The following is a 16,907-nucleotide window of genomic DNA, read 5'->3' as shown; positions in this document are numbered from 1 at the left end:
CAGTAATTGTCGAAACCACTTTTTAAAGTTTACAACCGAAATATTGGCGTTAAGAAAATTGAAGTGTCAATAAGTTTTGTTATGAAACTTACCTAATAGTACGGTGTCGTGTTTGTACTCCTTAGGTGATGGCAACGCTTTCTGGCGTCCTATATTGATGACAGCTTGACAGGTGACTTTTATTTTACCATTATGGAATTGATCATCCGTTGTCGACAGATTTAATCTGGATATAGTAATAAACAGACCGTTGTGTAATTTTTCGGTATGCTCGTGACTGGACATGACCTGTTGAGTTGAATCGTATAGTGAGTACAACCTAGCTATGTTAAGTACTTATTACAGTACTTATATAAAGTGTTAGGTAACGTATAGATATTTTCATCCTGATAAATTTCACAAACCGTTTATGTTATCTTGATAACTTTTAAGAAATACTTCTATTAGTATTGAAAATATTTTTTTGTGTTATTAGTAAAAAAAAAACGTATTTAATACTATAATTTTATAAACTAGCTTAAAAAATAACAAAAACGCCATGTTTTACATCTCTGATAAGAACCATTATGTAAAATATAAACGAACATCATTTTAAAGGCTTAACCAAATTAGTACTGGTATTCAGAAAAGAAAAAAAAATACTCGATGAAACATTATATAGATTGAGACGTTTTCCAAGACCAACACGAGTTTATATTATTTAAAAGTTTGAAAGGAAAGCTCGAAGTAGGAAACATTTTTTTTTAATGATAAAAATATTATTTAAAATAAATCTGGGAAAGAACAGCTTTTAGTCCAATAAGAATCACTTTGTCGAATTAAAAAACATATGGAATTTTCCAGTATATGTTTCCAAGTATGATTTGTATTATATAATTAAAAATAAAAACATATTGCGTTATATTTTCGTTAGTTGTTATTTTTTTACTCAGTTAATTTACTGTTGAAGCCACTCAATTCGTTTTTTAATACATTTTAATAATAAATACAAATTAAGTTAGGCTCTTATATTTAAAGCAATATTTTTTAATCCGAGCAAGGTGATAATTTTTTACACATAAATGTCACCCATTTCTAAAATTAATATTAACATTAGGAAAATATACTTCAGATTAACTAAAACTAAATTAAATAAATCAATTTGTTTTTCTTATGATTACTTGCCTTATTGTTATTGACATACCAGCGAAGTTTGGCTGCCGGGTATGACCTTCCCGACGTACAATTGAGGTAAACCATATCACCCGACTGATATTTATCGTTTCCACCTAATATCTTGGGAATGTCTTTTGGCTTTGGTAAACCTAAAATGTGCAAAAAAAAAATATTTTTTATTAGTTACATTGCAAGAAACTTAAGTAAAAAATTAGTTAATACAGTTATAAACATTTATATTGAAGTAGTCTAATGCGTTTATTGACCGCCACAAATGTAATTTTTTCGACTTTAATTAAAATAGTTATAACGCATGTCGTGCAACATGTAGTAATAAAAAATTAACCAATTTAATGTTAACATTAATTATATCAAGGTGGAGTTTTTTTTTAACTATGTAGTTTAGCATTGTATATTTATTCTATTGCTTTATTTATTTGTACGTATAAACTTCAAGAACGGGTGACGACTCTTTTATAATAAAAAAACCGTCTTACCAAGTTTGATTTTAACTTGTAATCATAACTAACGCTAGGTGGAGATAAAAACGATTTGTTTCAATGCTCATTAAGAGTAAAATCATACGGACGCTCTAAGTACGAATGTAAAAACTAATGTAGAGGAGAATGTACAGAAGTGTTAGGAGTTATATTTTTGAAACCGAGGAAGACATTGGAGAATAGTCGGGTGAAAAAAATATTAATAACGTATTCAAGAGTTCCTTTTAACTGAACCTTTGAACCAGGTTGCTGTGGTATATATGTGTATATTACTTATATTTATACGTCTGGCGAGGTTGCCAATAAAAAATATGCAAATAAAACGTCCAAACAAAAAGTAAGGGAATACGTTTCTACTCAACATCATTTATTATAATAATAAGAATTTATAGCTTGAATAAGTTGAATTATTCTTTTGCAATTGTTTCATACCTACTTTTGCCATTTTTCCGTATACTGACAACCAATACTCCAATACAATTATTCTTAAACATTGATTTTTCTTTTGAGTTATTTTAAAATTTTAGATACAGCAGGAAATGGAACAAAGGAAGGTACATTTTAAAAACGCTAATCAGTCTTCTGATTACATAAAAAAGAAAGAAAGAAAAATAAAAAAAATAATTTGAAGTCAAGTAGGTTGTGTCGTCAATGAATCCCTCAAAGTTATTCATGCATAAAATGACGGAACATATATTTTTAAATAATATTAGGGGAGAGGAATGTATACAAAGAGCGTTTAAAAGCATTGGTGTATTAAAACTCTAAGGAAAAAATGTAGATAACTCATTACCAAAAAGGTTGATTTTAACACTTGTAATAGATTAATAGTTCGTTCGAACTGCAGTGGAATTGGAATCTGTCACTCTTTAGATGAGTATAATACAAAAAATTAATTGTATAAAATAAATCACCATTGTACAAGCACTTAAACAAAATGTGTATTAAAAATTGTAAAATACTTGTAAGACTAATTTCTTTAATTTTGTATTTTTATAACTTATAATAATAGAAATCAAATTTATAATATATTTATCTAGATTATTTAATGATAATAGTACTTTTTATCTTACATAATCCTTAGTTATCTCAGATTACATTTATCTAGATAATTATAAATACAGTCAGTTATTATTTAGGTAACAAAGCTAAATAAATGTAACAAGATAGCATGTCTAAATAAATTTATCTAGATAATTTTTAACACTGTACGAGACGTATAGGCTTCATGTTTTGGGGTTATACCGTACACACATTAAAATAATGTTTTTTTACACGACATGTTTTCAATATAAATATATATATATGTATATATATGTTTTTATGCACACTACTATTACCCCAATGACGTACCCTATAACTTAAAACATTAAAAATGCATGGATAAAATATAGCGAAACCGCTGCAAAATGGAGGGCACCATGTGTGGGGCATATTATACAACTTAGATACACACACACACACTGTGTACACATATAATATATAATATTATAATTTAGACGGGGTGTATATTTTACGGGTTTCGCTTAGGTGTGAGCAAACGTGTTTTTTCATAATAATAGTCGTGGTGTTATTAATATCGTATTGCACGTGAATAGACTATTAAAATAATCGGCCGGCCCGAATCAACGTATTTAGCGCAGTGTCGAGTTATATGTAGGTATGGCTGGTATAATGTTTAATATATTATATAATTTTTAGCAAATATACATACAAGTCGGTGGCCGTTTTTCCAGATCATCAACTGTAATAGTAATAAGCGAGGAGGTGTCGTTGTCGACGAAACATATTATATCCAAGACGACACGTGTAATGTAATATGTGTAATGTATGTAAACTATGTACCAAATCCGCCCAAGACAGGTTGCAGTGCCCGAGATACTAAAACGTGGGTAATTAATATTAACGGTCACACCGATGAGGATTTCTTTGAAGAGAGACACTGATGAACACAGATTTCTCGCAGTGTTTGCAACGCTCCCGTTTTCCCACCGGTTACCGCCAGTGTACATTATAAACCACTAGGATTTCCATTAGATATGTCTACCTACCTACCTACGCCAGTATGTATGTATGTATGTATAGATTAAAATAATTAGTACCCGCGTTCGCCCGTGGTGCGGTCTAATATTGTTAATATAATATGAATATTATACTACAAGCTAGTTATTTAACGATTTAAACGCTTCGCAGATTTTACTGGGATCACCGCGCCTAATCCTCCAGTCAATCTGAAAAAATAATCTTCGTTGATCCAACGAAATCCTTATTAATATATAAGTCCAATAAATGTGTCTACAATTTTGGATATTTATTATAAACACTAGATGTGAGATCTCAAAAATGCGAGTAATCCCCAAAAACGTTCTTTTAGCCATTATTATTCATGTAGCTAAGTATTTTTTTTCTTTTAAGATGTCATAAAATAATATATTCTATAACATAGCTGTTAAATACAAGTTGATATTGAATATAATTACTTTACCATGAAGTTTTCATGAGTTTTAATGTGGAAATTAAAAGTTTAAATAGTTTAAGTGTTCGTTTCGTAATTTCTACACATATTTTAAAGTTATTCAAAATCTTGCAAGTTTATAAGTATGTGAAATTACAAAATATACACATTATTCAATAAGGACTTAGTGGTCAAGTTTGGGTCTACACGGTCGTGTTGTTGTTCTTGGCTTTGACTGACCGTATTGTTTTCTGGGCAAGCAACTTTCAAGGGAAAGTAATATCAGCTATCCACTTCTCACTGGCTCTAAAAGTTGTGTACTGATTTACATTATGTAAGATTTTCCTTTTTTTTCAAACGGTCAACGTTTCTTATAATAATAGTTGCAAAACGGTTGTCATTTAAATGACATTATTTTAATTTGTGTGTGTGTGTGTTTGACAAAAGTTAAGAGTAAGTTAAGCATAATTTTTTTTTTAGAATTATTGCGTCGGACATCATTTTATGAAAATGCCAATCGCGTACGCTGTACAGCGTCCAACTTTAACAAGTAGTACGGCTATAATTGATTTACAATAAATTTATTTTCATCGAAGTCCACACGAAAATAGCTAAGTGAAGGGCAAACAAAATTATTGAAAGTACTTCATGAATAATTGAGTTGCCGTTGTCAGGTATGTTTGTTGTACTTTAGCAGGAAATATGATTAAATATTATGGTATTCGATAGTTACTTACTTACGATGGCCATTTTCGACTCGGCGTGTACTGTGGTGAAAAATGGCGCTTCTGCGGACACTTCGCATTTGTATTCACCATTCATCAATAAATTGGCATAGCGCAGTGTAACTTTTTTGCTATCCGAATGAGCATGCTATTAAAAAAAAAAAAAACTTTACATAATTAACAGACTATTGACATCAATAAAACGAAATAGCTATACCGAATATTCCATTTGCTTAATAACGACATTTGTTTACTTAGTTGTATGCGATTGACATATTACCATAAAAATACACTACAGCATAATAATTTAATATAAAAAAAATAACCTTTGTAACGCATTATATGATGAGGAACTATCTAGTGCCTAAGTTGTATTATGCTACCCCCAAACGAATTATTTTCGGTGAAAGGTTTTTTTATGCGGTTTTTTTTAGGTTTATAACTTTAGCAGATTCATATTTATTTTTTTCGTGATTACTCGACCGTCACATTTTCATTTCGGCTATTTCCATTCATCTTTGCCAGATTCAAAAGAATTTTATATACTGTATTTTTTTCTTTTAACCACAGTTTTTTTGTCACACAAAACATCTGACGGTTGTTGCTTCTTCCCATTTCCAACAGCGATTAAATAATACATAGTGTAAAGGTTTAAACGTTGAAATTGTTTATCAGAAGTATCTTCATTGTCTTGAGGAACAATATGAAATTCAAGGCTTAATATATATCTGGATTAGATTATTTGCGTAATTCTACATTTTGTTTGTCAATTTAAACCTCTTAAGACCTCGCACTCCCGCCCCTTCAGTTAGGCGCTCAGTATGGTGGCCATATTAAGCCAACCAACCATGATCTCAATACTTGTACCTAGCATTACATCCAAGCTACTGTTTGGATAGATCGTTATGTATAGTTGTAAACACATTTTTGCAAAGAAATGATTGTTTTCAATATGGAGGTGGGGGATTTTGGGTGTACAGTGATTTGGTTGTGCATCAATCAAGTGCAGTAACTGATCGGTACTTTATCGCGATCAAAAATCACATTAACCATTGTCACTAACAGCAGACATGACTGGAAACGGAGCTGAAGGGTATGAGTAATAATTTTAGCTGTGAGGTGATGGTGCCAATGTTTTCAAATATTCCATTGCTCGTGCGAATCCTCCTGTCATTGTTTCCATTATAACGACTAACATCGCCTTCGCTATACGTGCCGGCTAAGTTATGGTTGAAAGTGATCGAGACAACAAGTATATCATAGCACATTATATTTTACCACGTTTAACGTGGTTCATCGCGAAAACCTTTGACGAAAACGTTGACACAACGTAAACACTTTTTCTTACAAACAAACCCACGTTACAAACATATTCAGCCATATTATGTATCAAAGTTATTAGTCATCAAATAATTATTCTGTTTGTGAATTTGATCCAACAGAAATGTTTACTGTTTTACTGAACAATCTGGGTAAATTCAAAGCTCTGCATCGATGAAATCCATAGGTCTCGTTATAAAATAATTTAAAATCCATTTGAGCAATGTTGAGTTATAATAATGCACCAGCTAATGGTGATACATCATACTGGTATATGACACATTATCATGTACCAGCATTATATATTTAGTATACATATTATATTGTTTATGCAAGTTAGTATTTCACAATTCATGGAAGGTATAGACATAATATATTTATTTCAATAACTCTAATTTTGATAGAGTTTCATATTTCCATGGAATAACTTCAAAGCATAGGATTATATTTTCTCTTCGACAGATATGATATAACGATCGGTGCGAAATGAATTTCCATTAGTAGTTCAATTTATAATTTGTACACGTTATTACTGTTGTCTCGTATAAACAAAAAAAAAATACAATCAAAATGGTATTTGTTTGTAACGTGTAACTCGCGTGGGAATTCCTCCTCGAGTGGACGTATTCGTTTCGTCATTTTGAAATGCACTTAATACTATAAATGAGCTTAAAGGCGTTCTCCGCTTTCTGTTCACGGGGAAAAAAATTCACAAGTAATTTATCTTTCAGCATGTTAGAGAAAAAAAAACATTCTTCAGCGTGCGCCTATAGATCAGATTTAGAGTCCATTTGGAGTAGTCCAAGTTGTTTACGAGTCCCATTAAAGGTAAGTATTATTAGTAGGCGAGTCTAGTCGAAGCCAATGCGTGTATTTCTAATGTACAAACGGCAAGAGAATCGCGTTAACCGATCATTAGTGTAATCATTATTCACTATAAAAATATCACTGTCGGCAATTCTGGTTGGATTTACTTGTGCACATATGACCATTGACAGTGGAAAATGAATAATAAGCCAGTAAATAGTGAGGGTATGTAAACATAATATAATGGGTTATAATATTTTTAGATATACAATGCATAAACAGGGTTGGACGTATCAGAGTACATGTGTTAAAGTTAAGTAACTCAGCTAAGTAACCATTTATTAGCTTCGGTGTGAAGTTGATAAGGTAATACGATTTTGAATGTATAATTTGTAATTTAGTATATCGTGAAAAATTCTACTCTAATTTTTGTTCAACATAATATTATAAAACCCGTAATAATATTTGTAAGAAATTAAAATATGCCTTCTGTATAAGTGTAATTTGGTTGAACCTTGCTCAACATTCATTCAACTTACATCTACGGTGATGCCGTCCATGTTGTAACTGTGTTTGAGGTGCTTAGATGATGGAACAAACCGGTAAAACTCTTCGTTGTCTTTGTACCATGTGACTGAGTAGAGTTTGTCCATTTGCATGTCATAATTACAAAACAGTTGCACCGAATCGCCCATGAATATGTAAGCAGGCACTTTGACTCCAAGCATTTTAACAGCTTCGCCAAAGTCTGTTCAACAAAATAAAAACCTAATGTAAGTCGCCAGAAAATGTTTTAAAGAGTATCATGGAAATAATATTTTTTCGTTCAAATACATTATTTATTATTCATAATTTTAGAAATAAAATCAATAAAGCACACATTTTGGAGATAGAAAAGAAATTTACTTTCATTTTCCAATCACTTCAAACATACTTATGTTAGTTTTAGGAATCTGACTATTAATGAATTTTTAAGAAAGTAACCCAAATTGATTAGTTCACAGTTATAATTTTTTAAATCACCTATTATGAGTGTATTAAGAAGTACATTGATTTATAAGTAATCAGAAAATATGATATAGGAATCAAGTGCCCAGCGCAACAACAATACAAATACTAAAATTTGCATAATTGCTCTGTTTCTATGTTTCTAGAACAATTAATTAAGTTTTTGGATATTGTAAATGGTGAATGGTTTTGGTGAAGAGTTACTCCGAATTGATATTAATTTATTCTATTCTAGTATTATCCGTCTTTTGAAATGTTAAAAAAACTTGTTACGTTTACAAGAAAATTAATTTATTCTAGATGATTTTTTTCTTATCGGGTAAACGAAATTATTAAAGCCTATTAAGTTTCATAGTACAGAATAATGGAATGCATAGATGTCATATCAGTGACACGATTAACGTATATGTTAATTAAAACTGATGTCAAAAATGGATGGTAATAAATATTATAAATAATTTCAAAGTTACCTGGGATTTAGAAAATTTGTACTGACAAAATCAACATGGTCTACTAAACGGGTGGAATGTGAAAACTTTGAGTTAATATTGATTTTAATCTTTGGGAACTTAATATTGTTTAAGGAAAGCCGTACGGTTAGGGAGTAGGACTTATGTACCTCTAAAACTCGGTGTAAAGAGCAATCCGTTAGAGATGAAAATGTTTAAGATTTGTATCTGTCCAAAAGCAACGTTAATAAACACAAGTCTATTAAACGTTATTTGGGAGTCATAAATCGGCCTATATTAACATAATCTGCGTGAATAACGTTTTGACTTTGGGGATAACTTTTCCAGAAAGCAAATATAGAAATAATATTTCTAAATTATAGTAAAATCGTCGTGAAAACATTTTTATAATATAGACATTTTTTAAAATATTTTCACTCGTATTTAAAAAAAATAGATCACAATTTTTTAAACCTGATCCGAGATAGCTAAGATAATTTTTAGTAAAAAGAGAAAGTTTAAATAATAATATAGGTACGTGTTGTTCATTGTAAAAAGTGAATTATCTCCTTGTAATGGAATTTTGAAATAACGAGCTTATTGTGTAGGAAAACCAATTCAAGTATTCAGTATTTGCTACTTTTTATTTATTTGTGCATTAAGCAACAAAATGTATATTTTAAACATTTGGAGTTACACCACTTTTACAATAAACGACCCATTTAATAATTCTTTCTAGTTGTTTAATAATGATTATAAACCTATTTGTTAGTATTAAAACTAGTGCGTCTCGAAAGGTTTTTCAATATGAAAATAATAATTAAACCCCATTACTCATAGTATTATTTTATATTATACTTTGAATATTTTGCTCATTACATGGTAATGATTTTATTTTAATCCCTAGGTGTTCCACGTATTGCGCTGCATAAATAATTACAGAGGTAAATAATTTATTACGCGATAAATAAAACGGGTGAGCGTATTTGCAAATGATTTTCTCGATAGTAGAACACAAACGCTAAGAGAACCCTTAATGAGTGTGCTAGGAATATATATTCGCAAAGGAAATGATTTATAACTAAGTTGCGATATGCGTGTGTTGATTTAAATTTCATTTATATGTTTAGTTAACTAAACCGCTGCTTATAATATTTATTTATTTAAATAAGGGACTAACCCAATATTTATAATGTACTTAGTAGTTTACAGCGACAAGCAATAATATAAATAGTATATAATTATAATATACTAAAATGAACAGAAATTCAAAATTACATACACATTCTAGATAAGAAAAAATACAAAAATCTAAACAGAAGTGACGGGTCTTCGTTTTAGCTTGAAATTTACACACTAGAGCTGATATAAGTCGATGAGTTTAAAAACATTTTTTTGATAAATATTGCCCATTAATAGATAACGTTTTAACCTTTCAACTGATTTTCACAAACAGCCAGTAATGATAAAGGTAAATTTGTATAAAAACTGATTTTCTAAATAATGTGAAAATCTTAATCCATGTTAAAAAAAATTTTTTTGGATATTACTAGAATAAGTCAGATAAACTAAACATCCGATTTTTATATTAAGAAAAATGTGTATTATTAAGATACCTAAACATAAGAGATTTAGAAGTTGTGTGAAACTTTTTCTTTATACATTTAATTATTTTTAGATTTTTGTGTATTAAATCTTTTTTTTTTATTTTCTTAAAAAGGCGTTAGAATTTCATACTTACAAAAAAATTAATAATTATTAATTTTAATTTCTTTAACTAAATCGCTTATTATATTGGCTGATTTAAGGTCAAGAGAATGATTTAATTTAGTCAGTTTTAGAAAACTCGCTGTTTGAAACTGGCGCCTGAGGTTTAAATAAAAATATTTTTTATTTTCAAAATTCCTTCTTTTGTTAGACCACAAAAGTCCAATTTCTTAGAGTGCAGTAATTTTTTATTAAATTATAAAATATTATGTCGGGGTTTAATTCCCAACTCTGTGTCAATAATTATAAAAACAAATTATAGAATGTTCAGCGGCAAGAAGAAATTGTATTTATTTAGGACTTCGTTTATTTGCTAACCTACATAATAATGTATTCTATTGTATTAGAACGTGATTTAGGCTGTTTATTCGAAAATTGTATTATAAATCGCATTGGTAAAATATTCAGCAGCAATATTTGGCATAGACGATAATATATTAGTAAAATGTTAAGAATAGAGTGAATAGTCAAATTTGGTTTTAAAGACACACTGAGATGTATTTTTTCTTTGCCTTAACGTGCACAGATAATTTAGTTGAATCTTGAATACCTATTTAGTTTTTCATTTCTCGTTTTCAATATATTTCGCAGAAATGTATGCTTTACCTTGTTCATAATGCCAAAATCAAAATAACTTTAAGTAAAGCAAATTTATTGTAGCGAAATCTTAATTTTTTAAAATAGAAATAGATGAAAAACTTAAAAAAGCCGACTAAAATTAGCATTTTTGTCTAGTTATATAGTAGATTATTTTAATCAATTGTCATATTAAAATGTATTTCTGATAAGTTCCATCTTACGCAATTATAGCGGATTCACTTGGAATTCACTGATTTACGTTGGATTTCCTTTTCCATTGATTAGCTTTACTTACTATTATGTTTAAAAAAAATCATAATTTTTGAGACCAGTTTCGAAGGAAGTAGAAAACAATAAGATATCTACTTTTAAAACCGAAATAATTATAATTTGTTTTCAATTGTTAACAACTTAAACATTATTAAATTTTTACATTGAACGGGATACTCCTTTTGTTTAGCGTTGGCTCTTAAACTTCAAATGTACCTTAATATGTATAATAATATACAATATACATACATTATGATACGGGCATAATGTGTTCATGAAAAAATAATAACACACTAGCAGCGTACATTGTAAATGGAAATTATTTAATGACAAAATAGTAGGTACTTGTGATTAAATAAACGTATACTTCTCAAGACATCGCATAATTAGTTTTAAATGGTACTCTACCATGGTAAACTTACATAAGTGTACAATGTTAGTTATGTTAATATACGACGGCCATTATAATGGAGTTCATTTTGTATTTTAACAAGCTATACACTCAACGAGAACGTGCAATAGAACCTGTAATATAATAATAGAATTTTTAAGCATTTTTCTAAAAAACTCTGAATGGACAGTTATATATAAAATCAAAACATGATGTTTGTCGACTAAGAGTATGTATTGTTGGTGCATAAGCATTCTATTATCATTATACTTTCAAGTGTACTTACATGTAATAAGTTAATTGCAAAATCATCATATAATGCAATCACTATAAATTGTGCATTGTAATATGCACTTCAATTTTGTTTACGTTCTTTAATATCAAGAAAGTAATGTTAGTAATATTAAAGTACAAACTTATGTTATTATTACTCCAAGTTTCATACTTAACATCTTACAATAGTATATGTCTGAGTGTATGTTAACAATTATTATTAAGAACCGATATTTTATTTAGTAATATTTAGTATTACCTTTGTATACTATTTTGTACGATACCATTTATAATTTGATATGTTTGCTACATTATTGTCTTCAGGACGTTAAATATATTATTATTATTACAATAAAACAATGAAATAAATCAATAACAACAAAACATGACGTCTTGATATTTCCAACGTGTTTTGAACGCTTCAAACACTATTAAATACTGGCTTTTGACTGTTGAAATCAAAACTAGTCTCATCATTTTTTACGATATTTAGTCCTCGTAATCATCGTTTTCTTATTTATTGTTTATGTTTAGAAAAATAAAATAATTATATTAAGTATGAACGTTTTATTTTTGCTTTGATTATTATTATTCTACACGTATGTTCATAGTTCATCTATCAATGATATTTACACATACAATTTCCTGGCATTTGTCAGCGAAAGCCTATGTGCACATTTTACACCCATACGGATAATTGATAACATTTCAGTTGACCGCTTGGAATTCAACATACGTACCATTGAAACGTGCGTGGAATACTAGGGTGTTTTGCTAAGCTATTACTCGAAATTACTAGTTCGAACTATTTAAATTAATTCGAACATTTTATTTTTCTCTATACATTGTACTTATATTTAATCAAACAATATTGCAATATATATTATGCAATTATTTATTATATGTTCATATGAAATATCTGTATTGTCTGTCAACATTTTGGGTATATCTTTTTTGCGCCTGAAGTACTATTTATAGTATAGATTCAGTTACATGACAATGGTCGTTTCATAATCCTCTCCTGTACACTTTTTTACAATCTTTTTTGGCGCATTGCGAGTACTTTCATTTGACCCTACATTTTACCCAATTTCGTGGGTATGCTAAATCTTCTTTTATAGTATATATTTTCCTTTCATATAAATGCTCAAAACCATGTTAGCCTATTTTAGTTATTCCCATATATATATATTGGGAAGCGCGAGGCCGAAGTTTCACTTCAAACTACCTTTATACGCTCTCGCTAAAATCTAATCTTAGCATTCTTATTTTTCGTTACTTTACTTTGGACTCGACGCCAAGCTACTAGATAATTTTGGTTTCAACAATGTTACACCACGCTCTCGGTAATTTAAAGGGCAAAGGATAAAAGTTGAAAAAGTCTACCGCTGACACCGTTAAAAATCGAGAAAAAGTTTAAATTTTTACACACTGTATTTACAGCAATATTAATCAAAACAACTCCAACACAGCCACTGAACAACTGTCAAAAACTAACGAGAGAACTTAATTTCACCCTCCCCCCCTGCAAATGGAGGGTAAAGTAAATATATTTTTATTATTAATAAATTATCAAAATTCATTATAGTGTTTACTCGAAAGTTTTTTTTAAATTTAATTTAACAAAATATGTATTACATTCGATTAATATATCAGATACATAAATTAATATTTATAAATCAAGTGTTAATGAATCATTCAGCTTCAATAAAAAAGTTTGAAAATCGTTTTGGTCAGTAAATCAAATATACTTCACAAGAATATTTTACAGGTATATGTTGGAAACAATATTTTGCGTGGCACCCTGAACTTCGTTTTTTAAACACATAATACATTATATCATATTTTAAATGTATATTTAATTAAAGGTTATTATATCTATTACAAATGTTTGTTGAATAATTTCATTAAAAAAAACTTTAAATACCTATTTTAATTATGGTACTTACCATATGGTTCCTTGATAAGAAGTAACAAAACGACTAAAGTCGACGTATGCAATACGAAGGGTTTGTTTTTCTTCATTCTCTTTTTTCAGTTCTAAAAAATCTTCGTCATTTTTGTTGGTTCATTTTACGCTCTGCAAAATACATGTAATTCGCTTATTAAGAAAAACAGTACTATTTGGTAGGGACAAAACGCGGACGTATTATAGTAAGGTGGGTGTAGTCACAGGGTTGTAGGAATTTTTAAACAACACTCAACGAGTGAAATAAAGAAATGTTGGAAAAGTTTTCGACTCTTTTAGGGGAAAGGGATTTTGATATTTGTTTGGTTTGTCATCGATAATACTATATCTAAAGAATATTCCATACATATTTGAAACTGTTTCCAACTATATAAAAAAAGCAAGTTTGCGCAATATTTTATATTTATAATAAACACAAATGCAAATTGTTAATAAAAAATAATAAGGTATAGTTGGTTATTTTAACTAAGTTGCGAGTATCCTTAAAGCCCAATTAAAAACACGTATTAATATCATGTTATTGCCTATGGATACAGTTTTTCTTTACTAACATAATAATAATTTTTAGTATACAACTATTTGAGAGAATTACCAGATAATATGATCGATAAATTATTTATTTTATGACTTTGTATTTAATATCGTATTACCTAAAATTGTTTTGACAATCATTTAAAGGTAATGGTTATTTTGAAATAATATTTCTGCCGTCTTTGAACCAACTACTTTCTTGGTTGTAATTATTACCATACTCAGGTTTTCAGAACTATTTGCATATTATGCATGAGCAAACAAAATATTTATGCGTTTTTTACGGCTTCACTTTTGCTATAAGCAATGTACATTTTTGAAAAAGGTCACATAGAATACTTGGAAGTATTATTTTTATTTAGATATTGCGTTTTTTTTCTTTCGAAGAAATTAAAAAATATGTAAAATAGTTCTAAATGAAGCGTTTTAGTCTCAAATCGCGAAGGACAAGGTAATAAAGTTCATGACTAAAATGAGCTAAACAAAATATCAGATAAAACGTCTACCTAATAATAAAAAATGATTTTTTATAATTATCATTGTTTGTTATTGTTATTACTTCGATAGTAGTAAAACTATATAGATACAATACCCGTGAATAATAAACTAATTAAAACAATAACTACTTAAATACGCCCTCATTTTATAATATGCTCAGTCGGTAATGTATTATTGTTATTAACGATAACTGATCACTCTGTACGAATCTGACAGTAGAAACCCTATTCATAATAATATTTTATAGTGGGTGTGACATATTTTTTTTGTACTCAAGTCATAAATTGTGCGATTTGGTATCGAGTGGACGGCAAGTGTCAAATAAATTGGCTTTGCCGGAACCCTTATACAGCCTCAAGATAGGGTATAATTAGTATTGGCTGAAAAATAATAAATACCAAGACGCGTATAATATCAACAGCAGGTACTGTAGTAGTTTTAGATGTTTATCGAATAAATGCAATTTCAACAGTACCCAAAAAATAAGTTTGTAATTTAACAGTTATTTTTAAATAGAACTTTTAATAATTTCAAAATTATAAGTCTTTCTCAATGAAAAAAATAGGATATAATACAATATTACATTATTTATACAAATCTACTAGTTCATAATAATCTAGTCTAATCTATATTAAAACCTAGCATGTTCTTACAAGTTATATAAAACAATTTTCTTTTACATACAATTTTAAAAATCAGAATAAAGATGTGATTATAGTACTTGTATTTGCTTATAATTTACGACGAAGAAAATATAGATTAGATTTGAGACGGGTCGTTTACTCTTCGTTGAGGGAGTTGTTGTCTTATAGTAATATGTCTTGAGGTAGCCAAGGTCGCAGACGATGTTTTTATTTTAAATGAAAGCTTTTTAGTTGGGTTTATATCCAATCTTGTAGAATAACTAACTTTTTAGCTTTTTTTTAAGTCAATAATCTCTGTGTTGATTTGAATACATTAGTAGCAAAATAACTGTGTCAGCTCAATACAGCTTGCGATTATATATTATTTACTTACAGTTACTATTCAAGCGGTATAGAAAACGACAATCGAATAAACCTATTCATGTAATACATATATACATATATATTTTTTGAAATAAGTATTGCGACAAAATTGCTGAACGATCGGAATACATAAATAGAAGCGTATATGTTGGACTTTGTATTCAATACAGACTAAAAAATGGTCTAAGATGTAATAATATACTTGGCGATGCTGTTCAAATAGAGGGCTTGTATACATGTTACATGTATACTTATTTTTGTGAAATACCTCTGAATTACAACATAATATTATATTAACATGCGCAGCATTATTTATAGGATTTAACTATACTACATACTATTATGTACACTGTAACTTTTTATAATGCAAAAATACTTGTACATCTTTTTGTGTGTTGTAGAATTGTATCTCTTATGTTAGCATTAATAAGTACAAAATATAATTTGATTAGTGATACTTTTTATTATTACTCGTGTAAGTAAAAAATAAATTGTAAGGAAATTCTACTGGTCATCTAACACATTTTTTATTATATATTTTTTTACTAACACTTTTTCCCGTTTATATTTCTATTTTATTAAATTAATAATACAAGAAAGTTGAGCTGAAAATATTTCTTGACAATAACCACTTATAATGTTCAACGCTTTTTGAAGTTAAATGTCCTATCCACGGACAAAATATATTACACGTACACCCTCGCCGGCCTCCATACTTCAAAATATTTTTGACTTACGAAGTAAACATTCAAAAGTTACATGAATGGTGACAGTCAACAGCTAACAGAATATGGTTTTCTTGATGACAAAATCGCATTGATAGAGGTATTTTAAGAAGCAGAGAGCCGTCGTGCCGTGCTTCAACGTTATTAACTTGATCTTTTTTTTTTCCGGCTTCACGATCTTTACCGCCAAAACTACCTCCTCCCATTTCTCTCTATCTTGCGCTATAACTTGCCAATCCGTCCCAACTTCTTGGGCTACCGCATTTCATATCTTATTAACTTGATCTTTATAAGGTAAATTTGTTTTGGCAATATGCAAATAGGTACTTTGTACAATGTCGTCGTATAGAGTTATTTATATTTTATTTGTTTTCATAACCAGGATAGTTTTTAGTTTTCCAATTGCCACAAATATTTAATGACATCTGCAACTACTGCGCTTATATGCTTAGTCATATTAAACTATTCAAAAGTTCCT

General features: G+C 29.1%; 1 protein-coding gene across 2 annotated transcripts in view; it reads right to left on the bottom strand.

Moving 5' to 3' along the window:
• Positions 1–16,907, bottom strand: part of LOC126834218 (uncharacterized) — a 46,672-nt gene that overhangs the window by 12,700 nt on the left and 17,065 nt on the right. For both annotated transcript variants that reach the window (XM_050565990.1, XM_050565991.1), the window contains exons 2-6: positions 13,649–13,779; positions 7,502–7,710; positions 4,848–4,983; positions 1,165–1,304; positions 93–288 (exon numbers count right to left, since the gene is read on the bottom strand). In XM_050565990.1, the coding sequence (XP_050421947.1) occupies positions 93–288; positions 1,165–1,304; positions 4,848–4,983; positions 7,502–7,710; positions 13,649–13,724 (757 nt within the window). In that variant the 5' untranslated portion in view covers positions 13,725–13,779. The remainder of the gene's footprint in view (positions 1–92; positions 289–1,164; positions 1,305–4,847; positions 4,984–7,501; positions 7,711–13,648; positions 13,780–16,907) is intronic.

This window comes from Adelges cooleyi, unplaced genomic scaffold, assembly GCF_023614345.1.
Source record: "Adelges cooleyi isolate 19-005CV unplaced genomic scaffold, UGA_ACOO_1.1 ACOO_flye_CR_arks_rails_tigmint_CR_PRNA_21, whole genome shotgun sequence".
Classification (NCBI taxonomy): domain Eukaryota; kingdom Metazoa; phylum Arthropoda; class Insecta; order Hemiptera; family Adelgidae; genus Adelges; species Adelges cooleyi.
Note: the sequence above shows the minus strand (reverse complement) of the source record. Positions and strands in the feature narration are given on the sequence as shown.